General features: G+C 41.2%; 1 protein-coding gene across 3 annotated transcripts in view; it reads left to right on the plus strand.

Annotated features, from left to right (window-relative positions):
* The first annotated feature begins 570 nt into the window (after positions 1-570).
* CHD3 (chromodomain helicase DNA binding protein 3) overlaps positions 571-25,169 on the plus strand; it is a 156,347-nt gene continuing 131,748 nt past the window's right edge. Inside the window, exon 1 of one of the 3 annotated variants that reach the window (XM_089694044.1) lies at positions 571-1,386. In XM_089694044.1, coding sequence (XP_089550170.1) covers positions 1,083-1,386 — 304 coding nt within the window. In that variant the 5' untranslated portion in view covers positions 571-1,082. The remainder of the gene's footprint in view (positions 1,387-25,169) is intronic. The other 2 variants (XM_089694043.1, XM_089694042.1) reach the window with 2 other exon arrangements.

Consider the following 25,169-nt stretch of genomic DNA (forward strand, 5'->3'; position numbering starts at 1 on the left):
GCCCTAATTTGACACCCTCACCGGTCGGGGGGTCACCTTTTCGAGCACTGGTTGTCATGCTTCCTAGGGAGAAAAAGAAGAAAAAAAAAAGAACAAAACAAAACTTTACCGCAACACAAAATATATAAACGGCTTGTGAAAAAATATCGAAAAAAATCAGTTGCCTGCAAATTCTTCTTCTTTTACATATTCATATCTCTTCTTTTTTTTTTTTTGCGCTCCCCCCCCTCCCTTCTTCTCCTTCTCTCTCGTCTGCCTCTGTTCGGCCGTACATTTCAATGTGTCTAGCCACATATTGACACAAACAGCCCCACCCACCTATTCTATGCCTGGTCACATATCATATCTCTCTACATATATTTTTGTAGAATAGTGCCAGCTGCCCCCAGCCATTTTGTGCGGTTCTTTCCACACAGAGAGAGGGGGAGAGAGAGAGAGAGAGAAGGAAGGAGGCTGCTGCCGCCGCCGCTGTGTATAATAGAAATGGTCTTAATAAAAGGGGGAGTAGCTGCTGTGTGATTCAGGTGGGGGAGGGATGAGGAAGGTTTATAAATATCTCACACAGCCTCATTTTATTATTTTTTTTTTTAACTTTACATATAATAATTGAAGGGGCGGCCATCTTGGTTCCCTGTCAACTTTTCCTATTTGATCTGAATAAAAATAAATCCCTTTTTTTTTTCTTCCTCCTTTTACCATTTTTAATACTGCTCTTTTTTAACCCCTTCACCTTCTCTGAACTTTTTTTGGAAACAGAAGAGGCGGGGGAAGCGAGGGGGTCTTCTATTTATGTTTTTTTTTTTCTTAGGGGGGGGTGTTTAGACAAAGGAAAGCAGATTTTTTTTTCTTGCTTATTTTTTTGACACACTTCGTTTTTTTTTCCTGAGGTAAAGTCCCCCCCAAATCGGCGGGAAAGGGGGGGGGGTTTTACGACCTTTATTCATTTTGTGAGGTAAAAGCCAAACAAAAACTGGCGGGCTTTTTTCGTGAGGTGAAAGTCGTCGGATGAGGGCTGCTCCCCCCGGGGCGCCCTGAGGGGATTCTCGGCGGGTGGAAAAGAAAAAGTTTTTTATTCGGCGGCGATGGCGTCCTCCTCTTCCCCGCTGAGGGACGACGAGGAAGAGGAGGAAGAAGAAGAGGAGATGGCCGTGTCCGAAGAGGGGGACGGCGAGAAGGAGGAGGAGGAGGAGGAAGACGACGAGGACGATGAAGAAGAAGGAGAAGGCGGCCGGGAAGGCGACGAGGAAGAAATAGAAGAAGAGGGGGAGGAGGAAGAAGGCGACGGAGGCGCTCCGGGGCGCCATAGCCCCAGCCTCCTCTTCCCGCCGGAGGCCTCAGGGGAGCCGCGGAGTGTGGAAACCGACGACGCGCCGGCAGCTGCCGCAGGTAAACAGGAGGGGGAGGGGAGCCGGGGGGGCAGACAGTGTACAGTGCGGGGGCGGCTTCTACTCCCCCCCCCCCAATCCTTCTTCACATTAACCGATGGACGGGCTCACTATCTGTGAGGGGAAGGGGGGGTGAGAGGGGACGAGGGCCGTGTGTCCCCCTATTGTGTGACTTGGTGACGGCAGACCCCCCTGTGTCCACCTCATCCCCCCCTCCCTTCTGTCAGGGTGGTGCGGTCTGTCCCTTCACCTTTATAGAGCGGGTGACAGCTGACAGGACGTTCCCGCCATTTCCACCAGAGTGGTCAGGGAGAGCTGAGGGGACTGACTGTGTATATATAACAGGCAGAGGGGACTGACTGTGTGTATATAGGAGGCTGAGGGGACTGACTGTGTATATATAGCAGGCTGAGGGGACTGACTGTGTATATATAGCAGGCTGAGGGGACTGACTGTGTATATATAGCAGGCTGAGGGGACTGACTGTGTATATATAGCAGGCTGAGGGGACTGACTGTGTATATATAGCAGGCTGAGGGGACTGACTATATATATATATATATATATATATATATATATATATATATATATATATATATATATATATATATATGAGGCTGAGGGGGCTCAGTGTATATATAGGAGGCTGAGGGGGCTCAGTGTGTGTGTATATATATATATATATATATATATATATATATACTGAGCCCCCTCAGCCTCCTATATATACACTGAGCCCCCCTCAGCCTCCTATATATACACTTAGCCCCCTCAGCCTCATATATATACACTGAGCCCCCTCAGCCTCCTATATATATTGTATAGAAGGCTGCAGGGACTGCCTGTGTGTGTATATATATAAGGCTGAGGGGATTCTGCATATAGGAGCCTGAGGGGGCCCTAAGGTGGTGACAGACGGTACAATTCAAAAATATGTCCGGTTAGGCGCAGCGCACATAGCCATAGTACACGGGTCACAAAAGATCTTCCCATGAATATGGCCGAATATTCAGGTGTAACACGGAAACACATTTCACGAAAGATTTTCTAATACGTATATCCGGTGAGGTGTAAGTTGCACATTTTTTCCTGTAAATATGGCCGATCATTTAGGTGTAACAGGCAAAGATGTAGGTTGTTCGAAAGAACTTCCCATAAATATGTACGATCAGGTTAGGTTGACGATGTCCATTTTAATAGAGATCCTGCTATAAATATGTTCAGTCGTTGAGTTGTAACATGCAAAGATGTAGGTTGTTTGAAAGAACTTCCCATGAATAAGTCCGATCAGGTTAGATCGACGATGTCCGTTTTACTAAAGATCTTCCCATACATATGTACGATTGGTTAGGTCAACGATATCCATTTTTCTAAAGATACTCCCATAAATATGTACGATTGGTTAGGTAAACGATATCCATTTTAGTAATGATCCTCCCATAAATATGTATGATTGGTTAGGTCAACGATATCCATTTTTCTAAAGATACTCCCATAAATATGTACGATTGGTTAGGTCAATGATATCCATTTTAGTAAAGAACCTCCCATAAATATGTACGATTAGTTAGGTCAACGATATCCATTTTAGTAAAGATCCTCCCATAAATATGTACGATTGGTTAGGTCAACGATATCCGTTTTTACTAAAGATCATCCTATAAGTATGTTCAGTCGTCTAGGTTGTTTGAAAGAACTTTTCATAAATATCTACGATCGTTTAGGTGTGGCCATGTGAAGATGTACGTTTTATCAAAGAACTTCCCATAAATAAGTCCAATCAGTTAGGTCAACGATGTCCATTTTACTAAAGATCCTCCAGTACATATGTCTAATCAGTTTGGGGGTAACGTGCATAGACGTACACAGTTCACAAAAGATTTTTCCCTAAATGTGTCCAGTTGTTTAGATGTAACATGCAAAGATGTACGTTGTTTGAAAGAACTTCTTGTAAATGTGTACGATCAGGTGAGGTCGATGATGTCCATTTTACCAAAGATCCTATAAATATGTTCAGTCGTTTAGGTGTAACAGGCAAAGATGTAGGTTGTTCGAAAGAACTTCCCATAAATATGTCCGATCTGTTAGGTCAACGATGTCCATTTTACTAAAGATCCACTAGTATATATGTCCGATCAGTTAGGGGTAACACACATAGACGTACACAGTTCACGAAAAGATCTTTCCCTAAATATGTCCAGTCCTTTAGGCATAACATGCAAAGATGTAGGTTGTTCCAAAGAACTTCCCATAAATATGTACGATCGTTTAGGTGTACCATGTGAAGATGTACGTTTTATCAAAGAACTTCCCATAAATATGTCCGATCAGTTCAGGGGTCTCCAAACTATGGCCCTCCAGGTGTTGAGGAACTGCAAGTCCCATGAGGTCTTGCAAGACTCTGACAGCAACAGGCATGACACCCAGAGGCATGATGGGACTTGTAGTACTTCAACAGCTGGAAAGCCATAGTTTGGAGTCCCCTGAGTTAGGTCAACGATGTCCATTTTACTAAACATCCTCCCATAAATATGTACGATTGGTTAGGTCAACGATGTCCTTTTTATTAAATATCCTTCCATAAATATGTCCGATCGGTTAGGTCAACGATGTCCTTTTTATTAAATATCCTCCCATAAATATGTACGATCGGTTAGCTCAACGATGTCCTTTTTATTAAATATCCTTCCATAAATATGTCCGATCGGTTAGGTCAATGATGTCCTTTTTATTAAATATCCTCCCATCAATATGTACGATCGGTTAGGTCAACCATGTCCATTTTACTAAACATCCTCCCATAAATATATCCAATCAGTTAGGTCAACAATGTCCTTTTTATTAAATATCCTCCCATAAATAAGTCCGATCAGTTAGCTCAACGATGTCCTTTTTATTAAATATCCTCCCATAAATATGTCCGATCAGTTAGGTCAACGATGTCCTTTTTAGTAAACATCTTCCCATAAATATGTTCGATCGGTTAGGTCAACGATGTCCTTCTTACTAAATATCCTCCCATAAATATGTCCGATCGGTTAGCTCAACAATGTCCTTTTTATTAAATATCCTCCCATAAATATGTCCGATCGGTTAGGTCAACCATGTCCATTTGACTAAACATCCTTCTATAAATATGTCCGATCGGTTAGGTCAACGATGTCCTTCTTACTAAATATCCTCCCATAAATATGTCCGATCGGTTAGCTCAATATGTCCGATCTGTTAAGTCAACGAAGTCCATTTGACTAAATATCCATCCATAAATATGTACGATTGGTTAGGTCAACGATATCCATTTTACTAAAGATCCTCCAGTATATATGTCCGATCGGTTAGGGGTAACACGCATAGACGTACACAGTTCACGAAAAGATCTTTCCCTAAATATGTCCAGTCCTTTAGGCATAACATGCAAAGATGTAGGTTGTTCCAAAGAACTTCCCATAAATATGTACGATCGTTTAGGTGTACCATGTGAAGATTTACGTTTTATCAAAGAACTTCCCATAAATATGTCCGATCAATTCAGGGGTCTCCAAACTATGGCCCTCCAAGGTGTTGAGGAACTGCAAATCCCATGAGACCTTGCAAGACTCTGACAGCGACAGGCATGACACCCAGAGGCAGAGGCATGATGGGACTTGTTGTACTTCAAAAGCTGGAGGGCCGTAGTTTGGAGACCCCTGATTTAGGTCAACGATGTCCATTTTACTAAAGATCCTTCAGTATGTCCAATCAGTTAGGGGTAATGCACGTAGATGTACACAGATCGCAAAAGGTCTTTCCCTAAATATGTCTGATTGTTTTGATGTAACATGCAAAGATGTACATTGTTCAAAAGAACTTCCCATAAATATGTCCGATCTGTTAGGTCAACGATGTCCATTTGACTAAATATCCTCCCATAAATATGTACGATTGGTTAGGTCAACGATATCCATTTTACTAAAGATCCTCCAGTACATATGTCCGATCAGTTAGGGGTAACGCACATAGACGTACACAGTTCACGAAAAGGACTTTCCCTAAATATGTCCAGTCGTTTAGGCATAACATGCAGAGATGTGGGTTGTTCCCAAAAACTTCCCATAAACATGTCCGATCAGTTCAGGGGTCTCCAAACTATGGCCCTCCAGGTGTTGAGGAACTGCAAGTCCCATGAGGCCTTGCAAGACTCTGACAGCCACAGGCAAGACTCCCAGAGGCAGAGGCATGATGGGACTTGTAGTACTTCAACAGTTAGAGGGCCGTAGTTTGGAGACCCCTGAGTTAGGTCAACGATGTCCATTTTACTAAAGATCCTCCAGTATGTCCGATCAGTTAGGGGTAATGCACGTAGACGTACACAGATCGCGAAAGGTCTTTTCCTAAATATGTCTGATTGTTTAGATGTAACATGCAAAGATGTACATTATTCAAAAGAACTTCCCATAAATATGTCAGATCGGTTAGGCCAACAATGTGCTTCTTACTAAATATCCTCCCATAAATATGTCCGATCGGTTAGGTCAACAGTGTCCATTTTACTAAATATCCTCCCATAAATATGCCCGATCGGTTAGCTCAATGATGTCCTTTTTATTAAATATCGTCCCATAAATATGTCCGATCAGTTAGGTCAACGATGTCCTTTTCATTAAATATCCTCCCATAAATATGTCCGATTGGTTAGCTCAACGATGTCCATTTTATTAAATATCCTCCCATAAATATGTCCGATTGGTTAGCTCAACGATGTCCATTTTATTAAATATCCTCCCATAGATAAGTCCGATCGGTTAGCTCAACGATGTCCATTTTATTAAATATCCTCCCATAGATAAGTCCGATCGGTTAGCTCAACGATGTCCTTTTTATTAAATATCCTCCCATAAATATGTCCGATCGGTTAGGTCAACCATGTCCATTTGACTAAACATCCTCCCATAAATATGTCTGATCGGTTAGGTCAACGATGTCCTTTTTAGTAAACATCTTCCCATAAATATGTTCGATTGGTTCGGTCAACGATGTCCTTCTTACTAAAGATTCTCCCATAAATATGTCCGATCGGTTAGGTCAACGATGTCCATTTTACTAAATATCCTCCCATAAATATGTCCGATCGGTTAGGTCAACGATGTCCATTTTACTAAATATCCTCCCATAAATATGTCCGATCGGTTAGGTCAACGACGTCCTTCTTACTAGATATTCTCCCATAAATATATCTGATCGGTTAGGTCAACGACGTCCATTTTACTAAATATCCTCCCATAAATATGTCTGATTGGTTAGGTCAACGATGTCCTTCTTACTAAATATCCTCCCATAAATATGTCCGATCGGTTAGGTCAACGATGTCTATTTTACTGAATATCCCCCCATAAATATGTACAATCGGTTAGGTCAACGATGTCCTTCTTACTAAATATCCTTCCAGAAATATGTACAATCGGTTAGGTCAACGATGTCCTTCTTACTAAATATCCTTCCATAAATATGTACAATCGGTTAGGTCAACAATGTCCTTCTTACTAAATATCGTCCCATAAATATGTCCGATCGGTTAGGTCAACAATGTCCATTTTACTAAATATCCTCCCATAAATATGTCCGATCGCTTAGGTCAACGATGTCCATTTTACTAAATATCCTCCCATAAATATGCCCGATCGGTTAGCTCAATGATGTCCTTTTTATTAAATATCCTCCCATAAATATGTCCGATCGGTTAGGTCAACGATGTCCATTTCATTAAATATCCTCCTATAAATATGTCCGATTGGTTAGCTCAACGATGTCCATTTTATTAAATATCCTCCCATAAATATGTCCGATCGGTTAGCTCAACGATGTCCTTTTTATTAAATATCCTCCCATAAATATGTACGATCGGTTAGGTCAACCATGTCCATTTGACTAAACATCCTTCTATAAATATGTCCGATCGGTTAGGTCAACGATGTCCTTCTTACTAAATATCCTCCCATAAATATGTCTGATCGGTTAGCTCAATATGTCCGATCTGTTAAGTCAACGAAGTCCATTTGACTAAATATCCATCCATAAATATGTACGATTGGTTAGGTCAACGATATCCATTTTACTAAAGATCCTCCAGTATATATGTCCGATCAGTTAGGGGTAACACGCATAGACGTACACAGTTCACGAAAAGATCTTTCCCTAAATATGTCCAGTCCTTTAGGCATAACATGCAAAGATGTAGGTTGTTCCAAAGAACTTCCCATAAATATGTACGATCGTTTAGGTGTACCATGTGAAGATTTACGTTTTATCAAAGAACTTCCCATAAATATGTCCGATCAATTCAGGGGTCTCCAAACTATGGCCCTCCAAGGTGTTGAGGAACTGCAAGTCCCATGAGGCCTTGCAAGACTCTGACAGCGACAGGCATGACACCCAGAGGCAGAGGCATGATGGGACTTGTTGTACTTCAAAAGCTGGAGGGCCGTAGTTTGGAGACCCCTGATTTAGGTCAACGATGTCCATTTTACTAAAGATCCTTCAGTATGTCCAATCAGTTAGGGGTAATGCACGTAGATGTACACAGATCGCAAAAGGTCTTTCCCTAAATATGTCTGATTGTTTTGATGTAACATGCAAAGATGTACATTGTTCAAAAGAACTTCCCATAAATATGTCCGATCTGTTAGGTCAACGATGTCCATTTGACTAAATATCCTCCCATAAATATGTACGATTGGTTAGGTCAACGATATCCATTTTACTAAAGATCCTCCAGTACATATGTCCGATCAGTTAGGGGTAACGCACATAGACGTACACAGTTCACGAAAAGGACTTTCCCTAAATATGTCCAGTCGTTTAGGCATAACATGCAGAGATGTGGGTTGTTCCCAAAAACTTCCCATAAACATGTCCGATCAGTTCAGGGGTCTCCAAACTATGGCCCTCCAGGTGTTGAGGAACTGCAAGTCCCATGAGGCCTTGCAAGACTCTGACAGCCACAGGCAAGACTCCCAGAGGTAGAGGCATGATGGGACTTGTAGTACTTCAACAGTTAGAGGGCCGTAGTTTGGAGACCCCTGAGTTAGGTCAACGATGTCCATTTTACTAAAGATCCTCCAGTATGTCCGATCAGTTAGGGGTAATGCACGTAGACGTACACAGATCGCGAAAGGTCTTTTCCTAAATATGTCTGATTGTTTAGATGTAACATGCAAAGATGTACATTATTCAAAAGAACTTCCCATAAATATGTCAGATCGGTTAGGCCAACAATGTGCTTCTTACTAAATATCCTCCCATAAATACAGTTGCAAGAAAAAGTATGTGAACCCTTTGGGATTACGTGGAGTTTTGCATGAATTGGGCATAAAATGTGCTCTGAACGTCATCTAAGTCACAACAATAGAAGAACACAGTCTGCTGAACATAATACTACACAAACATTAGATGTTGCCATGGTTTAATTGCACATAACATGTAAACATTCACAGTGCAGGGAGGAACAAGTATGTGAACCTTTGGACTTAATAACTGGTTGACCCTCCTTTGGCAGCAATAACCTCAACCAAACGTTTCCTGTAGTTGCAGATCAGACCTGCACAATGATCTGGAGTCATTTTGGACCACTCCTCTTCACAAAACTGTTTCAGTGTAGCAATATTCTTGGGATGTCTGGTGTGAATCACTCTCTTAAGGTCATGCCACAGCATTTCAATCGGGTTGAGGTCAGGACTCTGACTGGGCCACTCCAGAAGGCGTATTCTCTGCTGTTGCAGCCATTGTTTTGTTGAATTACTTGTATGCTTTGGGTCATTGTCCTGTTGCATCACCCATCCTCTGCGGAGCTTCAGTTGGCGGACAGATGGTCGTACGTTTTCCTGCAAAATGTCTTGATAAACTCTGGAATTCATTTTCCCATCAATGACAACAATCCGTCCAGGCCCTGAGGCAGCAAAGCAGCCCCAAACCATGATGCTCTCTCCGCCATGTTTTACAGTGGGGATGAGGTTTTGATGTTGGTGTTCTGTGCCTTTTTTTCTCCACACATAGTGTTGTGTGTTCTTCCCAAACAACTCAATCTTGGTTTCATCTGTCCACAGTATATTTTGCCAGTAGTGCTGTGGAACATCCAGGTGCTCTTTTGCAAACTTCAAACGTGCTGCAATATTCTTTTTGGACAGCAATGGCTTCCTCCGTGGTGTCCTCCCATGTACTCCATTCTTGTTTAATGTTTTCCTTATTGTAGATGTGTCAACAAAAATGTTAGCATGTGCCAGAGATTTCTGTAGGTCTTTAGCTGACACTCTGGGATTCTTCTTTACCTCATGCAGCATTCTGCACTGTGCTCTTGCAGTCATTTTTACAGGACGACCACGCCTAGGCAGAGTAGCAACACTGCTAAACTTTTTCCATTTGTAGACAGTCTGTCTTACCGTGGACACATGAACATCAAGGCTTTTGGAGATACTTTTGTAACCCTTTCCAGCTTCATGCAAGTCAACAATTCTTGATCGTAGGTCTTTTGAGAGCTCTTTTTTGCAAGGCATGGTTCACATCAGACAGTGCTTCTTGAAACCAGTAAACCCAAAACAGGTGTGTGTTTTTTAAGGGCAGGACAGCTGTCAGCAACACATCCAATATCATCAAACTGATTGCAGTCAAGGTTGGCTCACTCCTGGCTCCAATTAGCTCTGGGAGAAGTCATTAAGCTAGGGCTTCACATACTTTTTCCTCCCTGCACTGTGAATGTTTACATGTTATGTGCAATTAAACCATGGCAACATCTAATTTTTGTGTAGTATTATGTTCAGCAGACTGTGTTCTTCTATTGTTGTGACTTAGATGACATTCAGAGCACATTTTATGCCCAATTCATGCAAAACTCCACGTAATCCCAAGGGGTTCACATACTTTTTCTTGCAACTGTATGTCCGATCGGTTAGGTCAACAATGTCCATTTTACTAAATATCCTCCCATAAATATGCCCGATCGGTTAGCTCAATGATGTCCTTTTTATTAAATATCGTCCCATAAATATGTCCGATCAGTTAGGTCAACGATGTCCATTTCATTAAATATCCTCCCATAAATATGTCCGATTGGTTAGCTCAACGATGTCCATTTTATTAAATATCCTCCCATAAATATGTCCGATTGGTTAGCTCAACGATGTCCATTTTATTAAATATCCTCCCATAGATAAGTCCGATCGGTTAGTTCAACGATGTCCATTTTATTAAATATCCTCCCATAGATAAGTCCGATCGGTTAGCTCAACGATGTCCTTTTTATTAAATATCCTCCCATAAATATGTCCGATCGGTTAGGTCAACTATGTCCATTTCATTAAATATCCTCCCATAAATATGTCCGATTGGTTAGCTCAACGATGTCCATTTTATTAAATATCCTCCCATAAATATGTCCGATTGGTTAGCTCAACGATGTCCATTTTATTAAATATCCTCCCATAGATAAGTCCGATCGGTTAGCTCAACGATGTCCCTTTTATTAAATATCCTCCCATAAATATGTCCGATCGGTTAGGTCAACCATGTCCATTTGACTAAACATCCTCCCATAAATATGTCTGATCGGTTAGGTCAACGATGTCCTTTTTAGTAAACATCTTCCCATAAATATGTTCGATTGGTTCGGTCAACGATGTCCTTCTTACTAAAGATTCTCCCATAAATATGTCCGATCGGTTAGGTCAACGATGTCCATTTTACTAAATATCCTCCCATAAATATGTCCCATTGGTTAGGTCAATGATGTCTTTTTTATTAAATATCCTCCCATAAATATGTCTGATCGGTTAGGTCAACGATGTCCTTTTTATTAAATATCCTCCCATAAATATGTCCGATCGGTTAGGTCAACGATGTCCATTTTAGTAAATATCCTCCCATAAATATGTCCGATCGGTTAGGTCAACGATGTCCATTTTACTAAATATCCTCCCATAAATATGTCCGATCGGTTAGGTCAACGATGTCCATTTTACTAAATATCCTCCCATAAATATGTCTGATTGGTTAGGTCAACGATGTCCTTCTTACTAAATATCCTCCCATAAATATGTCCGATCGGTTAGGTCAACGATGTCTATTTTACTGAATATCCCCCCATAAATATGTACAATCGGTTAGGTCAACGATGTCCTTCTTACTAAATATCCTTCCAGAAATATGTACAATCGGTTAGGTCAACGATGTCCTTCTTACTAAATTTCCTTCCATAAATATGTACAATCGGTTAGGTCAACAATGTCCTTCTTACTAAATATCGTCCCATAAATATGTCCGATCGCTTAGGTCAACGATGTCCATTTTACTAAATATCCTCCCATAAATATGCCCGATCGGTTAGCTCAATGATGTCCTTTTTATTAAATATCCTCCCATAAATATGTCCGATCGGTTAGGTCAACGATGTCCATTTCATTAAATATCCTCCTATAAATATGTCCGATTGGTTAGCTCAACGATGTCCATTTTATTAAATATCCTCCCATAAATATGTCCGATTGGTTAGCTCAACGATGTCCATTTTATTAAATATCCTCCCATAGATAAGTCCGATCGGTTAGCTCAACGATGTCCTTTTTGTTAAATATCCTCCCATAAATATGTCCGATCGGTTAGGTCAACCATGTCCATTTGACTAAACATCCTCCCATAAATATGTCCGATCGCTTAGGTCAACGATGTCCATTTTACTAAATATCCTCCCATAAATATGCCCGATCGGTTAGCTCAATGATGTCCTTTTTATTAAATATCCTCCTATAAATATGTCCGATCGGTTAGGTCAACTATGTCCATTTCATTAAATATCCTCCCATAAATATGTCCGATTGGTTAGCTCAACGATGTCCATTTTATTAAATATCCTCCCATAAATATGTCCGATTGGTTAGCTCAACGATGTCCATTTTATTAAATATCCTCCCATAGATAAGTCCGATCGGTTAGCTCAACGATGTCCCTTTTATTAAATATCCTCCCATAAATATGTCCGATCGGTTAGGTCAACCATGTCCATTTGACTAAACATCCTCCCATAAATATGTCTGATCGGTTAGGTCAACGATGTCCTTTTTAGTAAACATCTTCCCATAAATATGTTCGATTGGTTCGGTCAACGATGTCCTTCTTACTAAAGATTCTCCCATAAATATGTCCGATTGGTTAGGTCAACGATGTCCTTTTTATTAAATATCCTCCCATAAATATGTCCGATCGGTTAGGTCAACGATGTCCATTTTACTAAATATCCTCCCATAAATATGTCCCATTGGTTAGGTCAATAATGTCCTTTTTATTAAATATCCTCCCATAAATATGTCTGATCGGTTAGGTCAACGATGTCCTTTTTATTAAATATCCTCCCATAAATATGTCCGATCGGTTAGGTCAACGATGTCCATTTTACTAAATATCCTCCCATAAATATGTCCGATCGGTTAGGTCAATGATGTCCATTTTACTAAATATCCTCCCATAAATATGTCCGATCGGTTAGGTCAACGATGTCCATTTTACTAAATATCCTCCCATAAATATGTCCGATCGGTTAGGTCAACGACGTCCTTCTTACTAAATATTCTCCCATAAATATATCTGATCGGTTAGGTCAACGACGTCCATTTTACTAAATATCCTCCCATAAATATGTCTGATTGGTTAGGTCAACGATGTCCTTCTTACTAAATATCCTCACATAAATATGTCCAATCGGTTAGGTCAACGATGTCTATTTTACTGAATATCCCCCCATAAATATGTACAATCGGTTAGGTCAACGATGTCCTTCTTACTAAATATCCTTCCAGAAATATGTACAATCGGTTAGGTCAACGATGTCCTTCTTACTAAATATCCTTCCATAAATATGTCTGATCGGTTAGGTCAACAATGTTCTTCTTACTAAATATCCTCCCCTAAATATGCCCGATCGGTTAGGTCAACGATGTCCATTTTACTAAATATCCTCCCATAAATATGTCCGATCGGTTAGATGTAACATGCAAAGATGTAGGTTGTTTGAAAGAACTTCCCATAAATATGTCTGATTGCTTAGGTCAACAATATCTATTTTACTAAAGATCCTCCTGTAAATATGAAGGTTCGTGTTGGTATAACGCAGGAAGGTGTACACATTTCGCAAAAGATCCTCCCATAGATGTTTCTGATCAATTAGATCAAAAAAATATACTTTGTATTGGAGATCCTCACATAAATATGTCCGATCAGTTAGGTGTAACGCACAAAGATGGACATTCTAGGAAAGATCTCATAAATATGTCCAGTTGGTTAAGGGTAATACACAAAGATGTAGAGTTCACAAAAGATCTCCCCACAAACATACAGTGAGGAACAGAAGTATTTGAACACCCTGCGATTTTGCAAGTTCTCCCACTTAGAAATCATGGAGGGGTCTGAAATTCACATTGTAGGTGCATTCCCACTCTGAGAGACAGAATTTTAAAAAAAATTCAGGAAATCACATTGTATGATTTGTAAAGAATTTATTTGTCTCGCACTGCTGAAGAGAAGTACTTGAACACCTAAGAATATATATATGCAGTGGGGATCGAAAGTTTGGGCACCCCAGCTAAAAAATTGTATTAATGTGCATAAAGAAGCCAAGGAAAGATGGAAAAATCTCCAAAAGGCATCAAATTACAGATTAGACATTCTTATAATATGTCAACAAAAGTTAAATTTTATTTCCATCATTTACACTTTCAAAATAACAGAAAACAAAAAAATGGCGTCTGCAAAAGTTTGGGCACCCTGCAGAATTTATAGCATGCACTGCCCCCTTTGCAAAGCTGAGACCTGCCAGTGTCATGGATTGTTCTCAGTCATCGTCTGGGAAGACCAGGTGATGTCAATCTCAAAGGTTTTAAATGCCCAGACTCATCTGACCTTGCCCCAACAATCAGCACCATGGGTTCTTCTAAGCAGTTGTCTAGAAAACTGAAACTGAAAATAGTTGACGCTCACAAAGCTGGAGAAGGCTATAAGAAGATAGCAAAGCGTTTTCAGATGTCAATATCCTCTGTTCGGAATGTAATTAAGAAATGGCAGTCATCAGGAACAGTGGAAGTTAAAACAAGATCTGGAAGACCAAGAAAAATATCAGACAGAACAGCTCGCAGGATTGTGAGAAAAACAATTCAAAACCCACGTTTGACTGCACGATCCCTCCAGAAAGATCTGGCAGACACTGGAGTTGTGGTACACTATTCCACCATAAAGAGATACTTGTACAAATATGGTCTTCATGGAAGAGTCATCAGAAGAAAACCTCTTCTACGTCCTCACCACAAAAATCGTTTGAACTTTGCAAATGAACATATAGACAAGCCTGATGCATTTTGGAAACAAGTTCTGTGGACCGATGAGGTTAAAATTGAACTTTTTGGCCGGGATGAGCAAAGGTACGTTTGGAGAAGAAGGGGCACAGAATTTAATGAAAAGAACCTCTGTCCAACTGTTAAGCATGGGGTTGGATCAATCATGCTTTGGGGTTGTGTTGCAGCCAGTGGCACAGGGAACATCTCACGAGTAGAAGGAAAAATGGATTCAATAAAATTTCAGCAAATTTTGGATGGTAACTTGATGCCATCTGTGAAAAAGCTGAAGTTAAAGAGAGGATGGCTTCTACAAATGGATAATGATCCTGAACACACCTCGAAATCCATGGGGGATTACATCAAGAGGCGTAAACTGAAGGTTTTGCCATGGCCTTCACAATCTCCTGACCTCAACATAATTGAAAATCTATGGATAGACCTTAAAAGAGCAGTGCGTGACAGACAGCCCAGAAATCTCAAAGAACTGGAAGACTTTTGTAAGGAAGAATGGGCAAAGATACCTCAAACAAGAATTGAAAGACTCTTGGCTGGCTACAAAAAGCGTTTACAAGCTGTGATCCTTGCCAAAGGGGGCAGTACAAGATATTAACTCTGCAGGGTGCCCAAACTTTTGCAGACGCCATTTTTTTGTTTTCTGTTATTTTGAAAGTGTAAATGATGGAAATAAAATCTAAATTTTGTTGACATATTATAAGAATGTCTAATCTGTAATTTGATGCCTTTTTGGAGATTTTTCCATCTTTTCTTGGCTTCTTTATGCACATTAATACAAATTTTTAGCTGGGGTGCCCAAACTTTTGATCCCCACTGTATATACCTATATCTTGTGGAATTATGGCCAAAAAGTTCAGCCTTGGTGTCATCAGATCAGAACACATTTTCCCACATGATTTTGGGAGACTTCGGATGTGTTTTTGTAAAATTTAGCCAGGCTTGGATGTTTTTCTTCGTAATTAAAGGCGTCCGTCTTGCCAGTCTACCCCCTAGCCCAGACAAATGAAGAATACGGGAGATTGTTGTCACATGGACCACACAGCCAGTACTTGCCAGATATTCCTGCAGCTCCTTTCATGTTGCTGTAGGCCTCTTGGCTGCCTCCCAGACCAGTTTTCTTCTCGTATTTTCATCCATTTTGGAGGGACGTCCAGTTCTTGGTGATGTCACTGTTGTGCCATATTTTCTTCACTTGATGATGACTGTCTTCACTGTGTTCCATGGTATATCTAATGCCTTGGAAATTCTTTTGTACCCTTCTCCTGACTGATACCTTTTAACAATGAGATCCCTCTGATGCTTTGGAATGCTCTGTACGGACCATGGCTTTTGCTGTAGGATGCGACTAAAAAAATGTCAGGAAAGACCTACTAGAACAGCTGAACTTTATTTAGGGTTAATCAAAGGCACTTCGAATGATGACAGGTGTGTACTGACTCCTATTTAACATGATTTTGAATGTGATTGCCTAATTCTGAACACAGCTACATCCCCAGTTATAAGAGGGTGTGCACACTTATGCAACCACATTATTTTAGTTTTTTATGATTACTCCCATCCCCTTAAGAGATTTCAGTTTGTTTTTCAATTGAGTTGTACAGTTTATAGGTGACATCAAAGGTGGAGAAAGTTATGAAATGATTTATGTTTGTCTCATTTTTTTACATCACAGAAACCTGACATTTTCACAGGGGTGTGTAGACTTTTATATCCACTGTATGTCTGATCAATTAGGTCAAGAAATATACATTGTATTAATGATCCTCACAGAAATATGTCTGATCAGTTAGGGGCAACACAGATGTACAGTTTACAAAATATCTTCCCATAAATACGTTCGATCAGTTAGGGGTAATGCACACATAGACGAGCACAATTCCTGAAAGCTCTCTCCCTAAATATGTCCGATCTTTCAGGCGTAACATGCAAAGATGTAGATAGTTTGAAAGGACTTCCCATAAATACGTCCGATTGGTTAGGTCAACGATGTCCATTTTACTAAAGATCCTCCCATAAATATATACGATCGGTTAGGTATAATGCACAAAGACGTACAGTTCACGAGAAGATCTTCCCATAAATATGTCCAATCAGGTCAAAGATGGGACGTTTTATGAAGGATCTTCCTATAAATATGTCCAATCAGTTAGGTCAAAGATAGACGTTTTATGAAGGATCTTCTTATAAATAGGTCCAATCAGTTAGGTCAAAGATGGGACGTTTTATGAAGGATCTTTCTATAAATATGTCCAATCAGTTAGGTCAAAGATAGACATTTTATGAAGGATCTTCCCATAAATATGTCCAATCAGTTAGGTCAAAGATAGATGTTTTATGAAGGATCTTCCCATAAATATGTCCAATCAGTTAGGTCAAAGATAGACGTTTTATGAAGGATCTTCCTATAAATATGTCCAATCAGTTAGATCAAAGATGGGACGTTTTATGAAGGATCTTCCTATAAATATGTCCAATCAGTTAAGTCAAAGATAGATGTTTTATGAAGGATCTTCCTATAAATATGTCCAATCAGTTAGGTCAAAGATGGGACGTTTTATGAAGGATCTTCCTATAAATATGTCCAATCAGTTAGGTCAAAGATGGGACGTTTTATGAAGGATCTTCCTATAAATATGTCCAATCAGTTAGATCAAAGATAGACGTTTTATGAAGGATCTTCCTATAAATATGTCCAATCAGTTAGATGAAAGATAGACATTTCATGAAGGATCTTCCTATAAATATGTCCAATCAGTTAGGTCCAAGATAGACGTCTTATGAAGGATCTTCCTATAAATATGTCCAATCAGTTAGGTCAAAGATGGGACGTTTTATGAAGGATCTTCCTATAAATATGTCCAATCAGTTAGATCAAAGATAGACGTTTTATGAAGGATCTTCCTATAAATATGTCCAATCAGTTAGGTCAAAGATAGACGTTTTATGAAGGATCTTCCTATAAATATGTCCAATCAGTAAGGGCTCGTTCACACTAGGCTGTTTTGCCAACGCTTGCCAAACGTCCATATAGCGTTTGGCAAGCGTTGGTCCGGCGTTTGCGGAGCGTTTTTTAACGCTCGGCAAACGCTCCACAAACACCGCATGCGCGGTTTAGCGGCGGTTGCTAGGCGTTTGCCGAGCAGTTTGAGTGGTGTTACCGCTCCGCAAACGCCCCGCAACCGCGTCGCAACCGCACCGCAAACTCCGGCCAGGCGTTTGCGGAGCGGCACCATAGACGAGAATAGGAGGCTTCAAAGCCTCCTGACTCGACCAGAGGCGTCCGTTTTGCCGCGACGAGACGCAAACATTCCCGTTAGAACAGCACCATGTGCTGTAATGTGCAGAATTGGCAGAGGCGTTTGGGAAGCGGTAAAAACACTTCCCAAACGCCTCTCTGCCGCCTGCATACAAGGCTAGTGTGAACGTAGCCTTAGATCAAAGATAGACGTTTTATGAAGGATCTTCCTATAAATATGTCCAATCAGTTAGGTCAAAGATAGACGTTTTATGAAGGATCTTCCTATAAATATGATCGGTCAGGGGACATGCACAAACACATTTCACAAACGATCTTCTAATAAATATAACCTCTGCTACAAGGCAGCAGGGCTGTGCAAAGTCGCATATATACGTGAGTTGCATTTCCATTGGCTGCTACGGATGTAAATCACCGGGTCCCGGCCGGAGATTCTCCTCCGGCACCCGGCGATCACTGTGTAAAGCTGACAGTGGAGAGACCTGTTTGTAAACATAACAGGTCTCTCTCCTGCCAGCAAGGACATGCACAGCAGAGAAATACAAAGCAGCATGTCTCCCTAGTAAAACAGCACACATAGTAAAACAGCACACAGCACTGTTAACCTTCCTGCCCAGTGCCAGTAGTACAGTGTCAGTGCTTTTTATTAGCACTGATCACTATATTAGTTTCACTGGGGATGTCAGTGGCAGTTAGTTCCCCCGCAGTGTCAAAATGTCCGCCACAGTCCCGCTATAAGTCGCTGATCGCCGCCATTAGTAGTATAATAAAAATAAAAATTCCAGTATATATACCGTCACTTGTAGACGCTGTAACGTTCACGTAAACCAATTAATTTACACCTATTGGGATTTTTTTTTTGGCAAAGACACGGAGCAGAATACATTTTGGCCTAAATTTATAACGAAATTTGATTTTTTATATTTTTTTTATTGGACATGTTTTATAGCAAAAAAAAATCAATAATATTGTTTTATTTTTTTCTTCAGAATTGTCTGTCTTTTGATGTTGATAGCACAAAATCTAAAAAACGCAGAAGTGATTGAATACAAACGAAAGAAAGGAAATAAATGTAATTTATGTCAGCGTTGAATGACCGCGCAATTGTCAGTTAAAGTAACACGGCGCTATATCGCAAAAAATGGCCTGGTCAGGAAGGGAGGGTAAATCCTCAGGAGGGCAAGGGGTTAAGTAAAAAAATATGCATTGTATTAACCACTTGCCTATCGGGCACTTCTACCCCCTTCCTGCCCTGGCCAATTTTCAGCTGTCAGCACTGTTGCATTTTGAATGACAATTGCGCGGTCATGCAACATTGTACCCATATGAAATGAGTCAAAGATGTCCACCTTACCAAATATCCTCCTAAAATATGAACGATCCATTAGGAGTAACGCACAAAGACGTACAGTTCATGAAAGATCTTCCTATAAACATGTATGATCAATTGAGTCAGAGATGTCCACCTTACCAAAGATCCTCCTAAAATATGAACGATCCGTTAGGAGTAACGCACAAAGACGTACAGTTCATGAAAGATCTTCCTATAAACATGTATGATCAATTGAGTCAAAGATGTCAACCTTACCAAAGATCCTCCTAAAATATGAACGATCCGTTAGGAGTAACGCACAAAGACGTACAGTTCATGAAAGATCTTCCTATAAACATGTATGATCAATTGAGTCAAAGATGTCCACCTTACCAAAGATCCTCCTAAAATATGAACGATCCGTTAGGAGTAACGCACAAAGACGTACAGTTCATGAAAGATCTTCCTATAAACATGTATGATCAATTGAGTCAAAGATGTCCACCTTACCAAAGATCCTCCTAAAATATGAACGATCCGTTAGGAGTAACGCACAAAGACGTACAGTTCATGAAAGATCTTCCTAAAAACATGTATGATCAATTGAGTCAAAGATGTCCACCTTACCAAAGATCCTCCTAAAATATGAACGATCCGTTAGGAGTAACGCACAAAGACGTACAGTTCATGAAAGATCTTCCTATAAACATGTATGATCAATTGAGTCAAAGATGTCCACCTTACCAAAGATCCTCCTAAAATATGAACGATCCGTTAGGAGTAACGCACAAAGACGTACAGTTCATGAAAGATCTTCCTATAAACATGTATGATCAATTGAGTCAAAGATGTCCACCTTACCAAATATCCTCCTAAAATATGAACGACGCGTTAGAAGTAACGCACAAAGACGTACAGTTCATGAAAGATCTTCCTATAAACATGTATGATCAATTGAGTCAAAGATGTCAACCTTACCAAATATCCTCCTAAAATATGAACGACGCGTTAGGAGTAACGCACAAAGACGTACAGTTCATGAAAGATCTTCCTATAAACATGTATGATCAATTGAGTCAAAGATGTCCACCTTACCAAATATCCTCCTAAAATATGAACGATCCGTTAGGAGTAACGCACAAAGACGTACAGTTCATGAAAGATCTTCCTATAAACATGTATGATCAATTGAGTCAAAGATGTCCACCTTACCAAAGATCCTCCTAAAATATGAACGATCCGTTAGGAGTAACGCACAAAGACGTACAGTTCATGAACGAACTTCCTATAAACATGTATAATCAAGTAGGACATTCCCGCCATTCCTTGAGTGGTCAGGGAGTGCTGAGGGGACTGTTTGTACAGAATGCTGTGGGGGCCCTGAGGTGGTGTGATGGTCACAGATGTACAGTTCGTGAAAGAGCACCCCATAACTGACTGATCGTTTAGACATAATGAACAAACACTTACAAAGGATCTTCCAATAAATAAACCGATCGGTTAAGTCACAGATGTATGTTAATTGAAAGATCCCATAATTATGTCAGATTGGTTAGGGGTAACACACAGTTCAGGAAAGAACTTTCCATAAATATCTTCAACCAAGTAGGTCAAAGATGTATGTTTTACTAAGGATTCTTCTTTAAATACGGCCAATCGGTTAGGTGTAAACCAGAAAGAAGTACACATTTCATGAAGGGTCGTCCCTTAACCACCGCCCGTCCAGCCTTTGTATATAAACGGCTGGATGGTGGCAGTGCAGGGTCAGGTGGCCTTTTAAAACAGCCTCCCTGCCCCCTGCTTGTGCGTGCTCCATGGTAGCGCACAGCACCGCGATCCGGTGCCCGCTGTGTCCCAATGTGACCACTGATTGGCCAATCAGTGACCACATGCAGAGTAGTAAGCAAGATGTCACTTCTGACATCATTGCTTACTACGTGTGAAATCTGTGAATGATCTCAGAGGTCACATGGTACAGGGCTATTCACAACAGCCTTGTACCATGTGACAAGCTGTGACCAATCACAGCTCACACAGTAGTTCTCAATGGCTGCAAGAATGCAGCCAGAGAGAAGGAGAAATGATTGCTTTACAGCCTTTATTGGTGTAAAAGCAATCAGTGTAAAAAAAAAAAAAAAAATTTTCATCACCCCCCACAAGTAGTACAGAATCACCATGGTGACACTGTACTGCTAGGGTGACAGTATATAAAAAAAAATAAAAACATTAATAATATAAAAAAAAAAATAAAAATGTAAAAAAATGTTTAAAAATTATTTTTTGTTATAAACTAATTTGGGTTATTTTTTTTTTTTACTAAAAAGATAACGGAATACATTTTGGCCAAGATTTATGATGAAATATTATTTATTTGCAAAGTTTTATAAGAAAAACACTTTTTTTTCAAAATTTTGGAACTTTTTCATTTACATAGCAAAAAAAATAAAAATACCAGTGGTGCATAAATACCACCAAAATACAGCTTTATCTGTCTCAAAAAAATGCTAAAACATTCATATGGGTACAGTGTTGCATGACCGCTCAATTGTCATTCAAAGTGTGATAGCGCTGAAAGCTGAAAATTGGCCTGGACAGGAAGGGGGGGAAAGTGTCCGAACTGGAAGGGGTTAACATGTCCGAATGTTTAGGCATAAAGCACAAAGATGGACGTTTTACGAAAGATCTTCCCATAAATATGTCCGATTGTGTAGGCGTGTTCCCTTTATGGGAGGATCTTTCGTAAAACGTCCATCTTTGTGCTTTATGCCTAAACTTTCAGATTTCACCTTTCAGATTCAAAGATATACAGTATATGTCTGATCGGTACGATAATTTGGGCCAGTTTGACCGAGGAGTCCGACCATTGAGTAGAAATTCTTGTCTCCTCTTTGCACCTTAAGAGAGAGGTGTTTGTGCTCTTGAAACTTGGTGTGTTTTTTTGTTTTTTGCTGATATGGGACTTCTGTAAATGGTCATTTTGGAATATTGTTGGAGCGCCGACTTTTCCCTATGTTTAGGTCACTTTTAGGGGGACCAGACTGTGTTCATTATAAAAAGGTCCCAGTGTCAGCGGGAAAAAAACAATGCCCCATCTTTGCCTTCAGTGAGAGGAATGGTGCCCCATCTTTGCTGTCAGTGGGAGGAATAGTACCCCATCGTTGGTGTAATAGTGTCTCATCATTGGTTTTAGTGGGAGGAAAATTGCCCCATCGTTGGTGTAATAGTGCCCCATCGTTGGTGTCAGAGGGAGGAAAAGTGCCCCATCATTGGTGTCAGAGGGAGGAAAAGTGCTCCATCATTGGTATCAGTGGGGGAAAAGTGCCCCATCATTGGTGACAGTGGGGAGAAAATTGCCCTATCGTTGGTGTTAGTGGGAGGTAAATTGCCCCATCGTTGGTGTTAGCGGGAGGTAAATTGCCCCATTGTTGGTGTAATAGTGCCCCATCATTGGTGTCAGTGGGAGGAATAGTGCCCTATCATTGGTGTCAGTGGGAGGAATAGTGCCCCATCATTGGTGTCAGTGGGAGGAAAAGTGTCCCATCATTGGTGTCAGTGGGGGGAATTATGCCTCATTGTTGGTATCAGTGGATGACATAGTGCCCCATAATTGGTTTCAGTGGGAGAAAAAGTGCCCCATCATTGGTGTCAGTGGGAGGAAAAGTGCCCCATCATTGGTGTCAGTGGGAGGAAAAGTGCTCCATCATTGGTGTCAGTGGGAGGAAAAGTGCTCCATCATTGGTGTCAGTGGGAGGAAAAGTACTCCATCATTGGTGTCAGTGGGAGGAAAAGTGCTCCATCATTGGCATCAGTGGGGGGAATTGTGCCTCATTGTTGGTATCAGTGGATGACATAGTGCCCCATCATTGGTTTCAGTGGGAGGAAAAGTGCCCCATCATTGGTTTCAGTGGGAGAAAAAATGGCCCATCATTGGTTTCAGTGGGAGAAAAAGTGCTCCTTCATTGGTATCAGTGGGGGGAATTGTGCCTCATTGTTGGTATCAGTGGATGACATAGTGCCCCAAGGGCCAGAGAAAGGCACACAAAGGGCTGCAGTTTGGAGACCACTGTTGTAATGGAAGGAGTCAGATGCAGGTGGATCCTCTGAACTTGGTGGTGTGATATTAGACCTGGTCACAGGAGCAGAAACAGAGGACATGTAGAGAAATGTTTCTGCACCTTGCCATGGCTTGCTTGCTCCGAGGGGATATGTCAGATGCAGGCATGTCTCCTGCACTTGGTCGTGTGACCTGATCAGACCTGATCACATGAGCAACCACAGGGGACATGTGCAGAAGTATCCCTGCACCAAGCTGCAGCTTTCTTGCTCAGAGGAAGTGTCAGATGGAGGCCGGTCTCTTGTACTTGGTTGTGTGTCATCAGACCTGGTCATATGACCAAACACGGGGTGCACATGGAGAAGTGTGTATGCACCCAGCTATGGCTTCCTTGTACAGCTCTGTCATCCAACGTGACCACTCGGTGTGTTTACAGCAGGGCAGTAAAGTTTGTAGGGACAATGTCCAGCAAGGGGGTGCCATGGTAAGATGGTCCATTAGTCAGGAGTTCCACCACTGTTGCACTGGGTCAGTAGGGATAGTGATTATTTTCTGTTGCAGTTGTTCGTGTCTGGATTGGACAATGGTGATCAGGGCTTCTGCTACAAATCACAGGTCCCCCCCGTACAGCCTCCCTGACAGTGCCCCCCACCTCCAAAAATGTCCAATAATATGCCACAGATGGGATGCTATGCTTCACAGCCATGACAGAAATTATATTCCCATCGAACAAAACCCATTCAGAGGAATAGCACTGCTTTCTACGTCGGGGTTAAAGCAGGCAGTGAGGAGGCAATATGTCTCAACACCTACACATTTTTTTCACACAAATACAGCTTTCTTTTGGTGGTATTTAATTATCACTGCGGTTTTTTATATTTTGCACTGTAAAAAAAGAGCAAAAAAAAAGGTTTTCTTTGTTTCTATTATAAAAATTTGCAAACAGGTAATTTTTTTCCTTCACTAATGTGCATTGATGAGGCTGCACTGATAGGCAGCACTGATGGACCCTGATAAGGCGGCACTAGTGGGCATTGATGAGGCGGCACTGATGATTCACTGATATGCAGCAATCATGGGCACTGATAGGCAGCATTGATGGGCACTGATAGGCAGCACTGATGGGCCCTGCTGAGGTGGCACTAGTGGGCATTGATGAGGCAGCACTGATGATGCACTGATATGCAGCAATGATGGGCCCTGATGAGGCGGCAATAGTGGGCATTGATGAGGCAGTACTGGTGGGCATTGATGAGGCGGCACTGATGATTCACTGATATGCAGCAATGATGGGCACTGATAGGCAGCACTGATGGGCCCTGCTGAGGCGGCACTAGTGGGCATTGATGAGGCAGCACTGGTGGGCATTGATGAGGCGGCACTGATGATGCACTGATATGCAGCAATGACGGGCCCTGATGAGGCGGCAATAGTTGGCATTGATGAGGAAGTACTGGTGGGCATTGATGAGGCGGCACTGATGATTCACTGATATGCAGCAATGATGGGCACTGATAGGCAGCACTGATGGGCCCTGATGAAACGGCACTAGTGGGCATTGATGAGGCAGCACTGGTGGGCATTGATGAGGCGGCACTGATGATTCACTGATTTGCAGCAATGATGGGCACTGATAGGCAGCACTGATGGGCCCTGATGAGGCGGCACTGGTGTGCATTGATGAGGTGGCACTGATGATGCACTGATATGCAGCAATGATGGGCACTGATAGGTGGTACTGATGGGCGGCACTGACTGATAGCACCGACTGGAGGGACTGACGGGCGGTACTGCTGGGTGG

The sequence above is a fragment of the Staurois parvus genome, unplaced genomic scaffold (genome assembly GCF_062004578.1).
Source record: "Staurois parvus isolate SC_StPar_1 unplaced genomic scaffold, SC_StPar_1.0 ptg000647l, whole genome shotgun sequence".
NCBI classification, from domain to species: Eukaryota; Metazoa; Chordata; class Amphibia; order Anura; family Ranidae; genus Staurois; species Staurois parvus.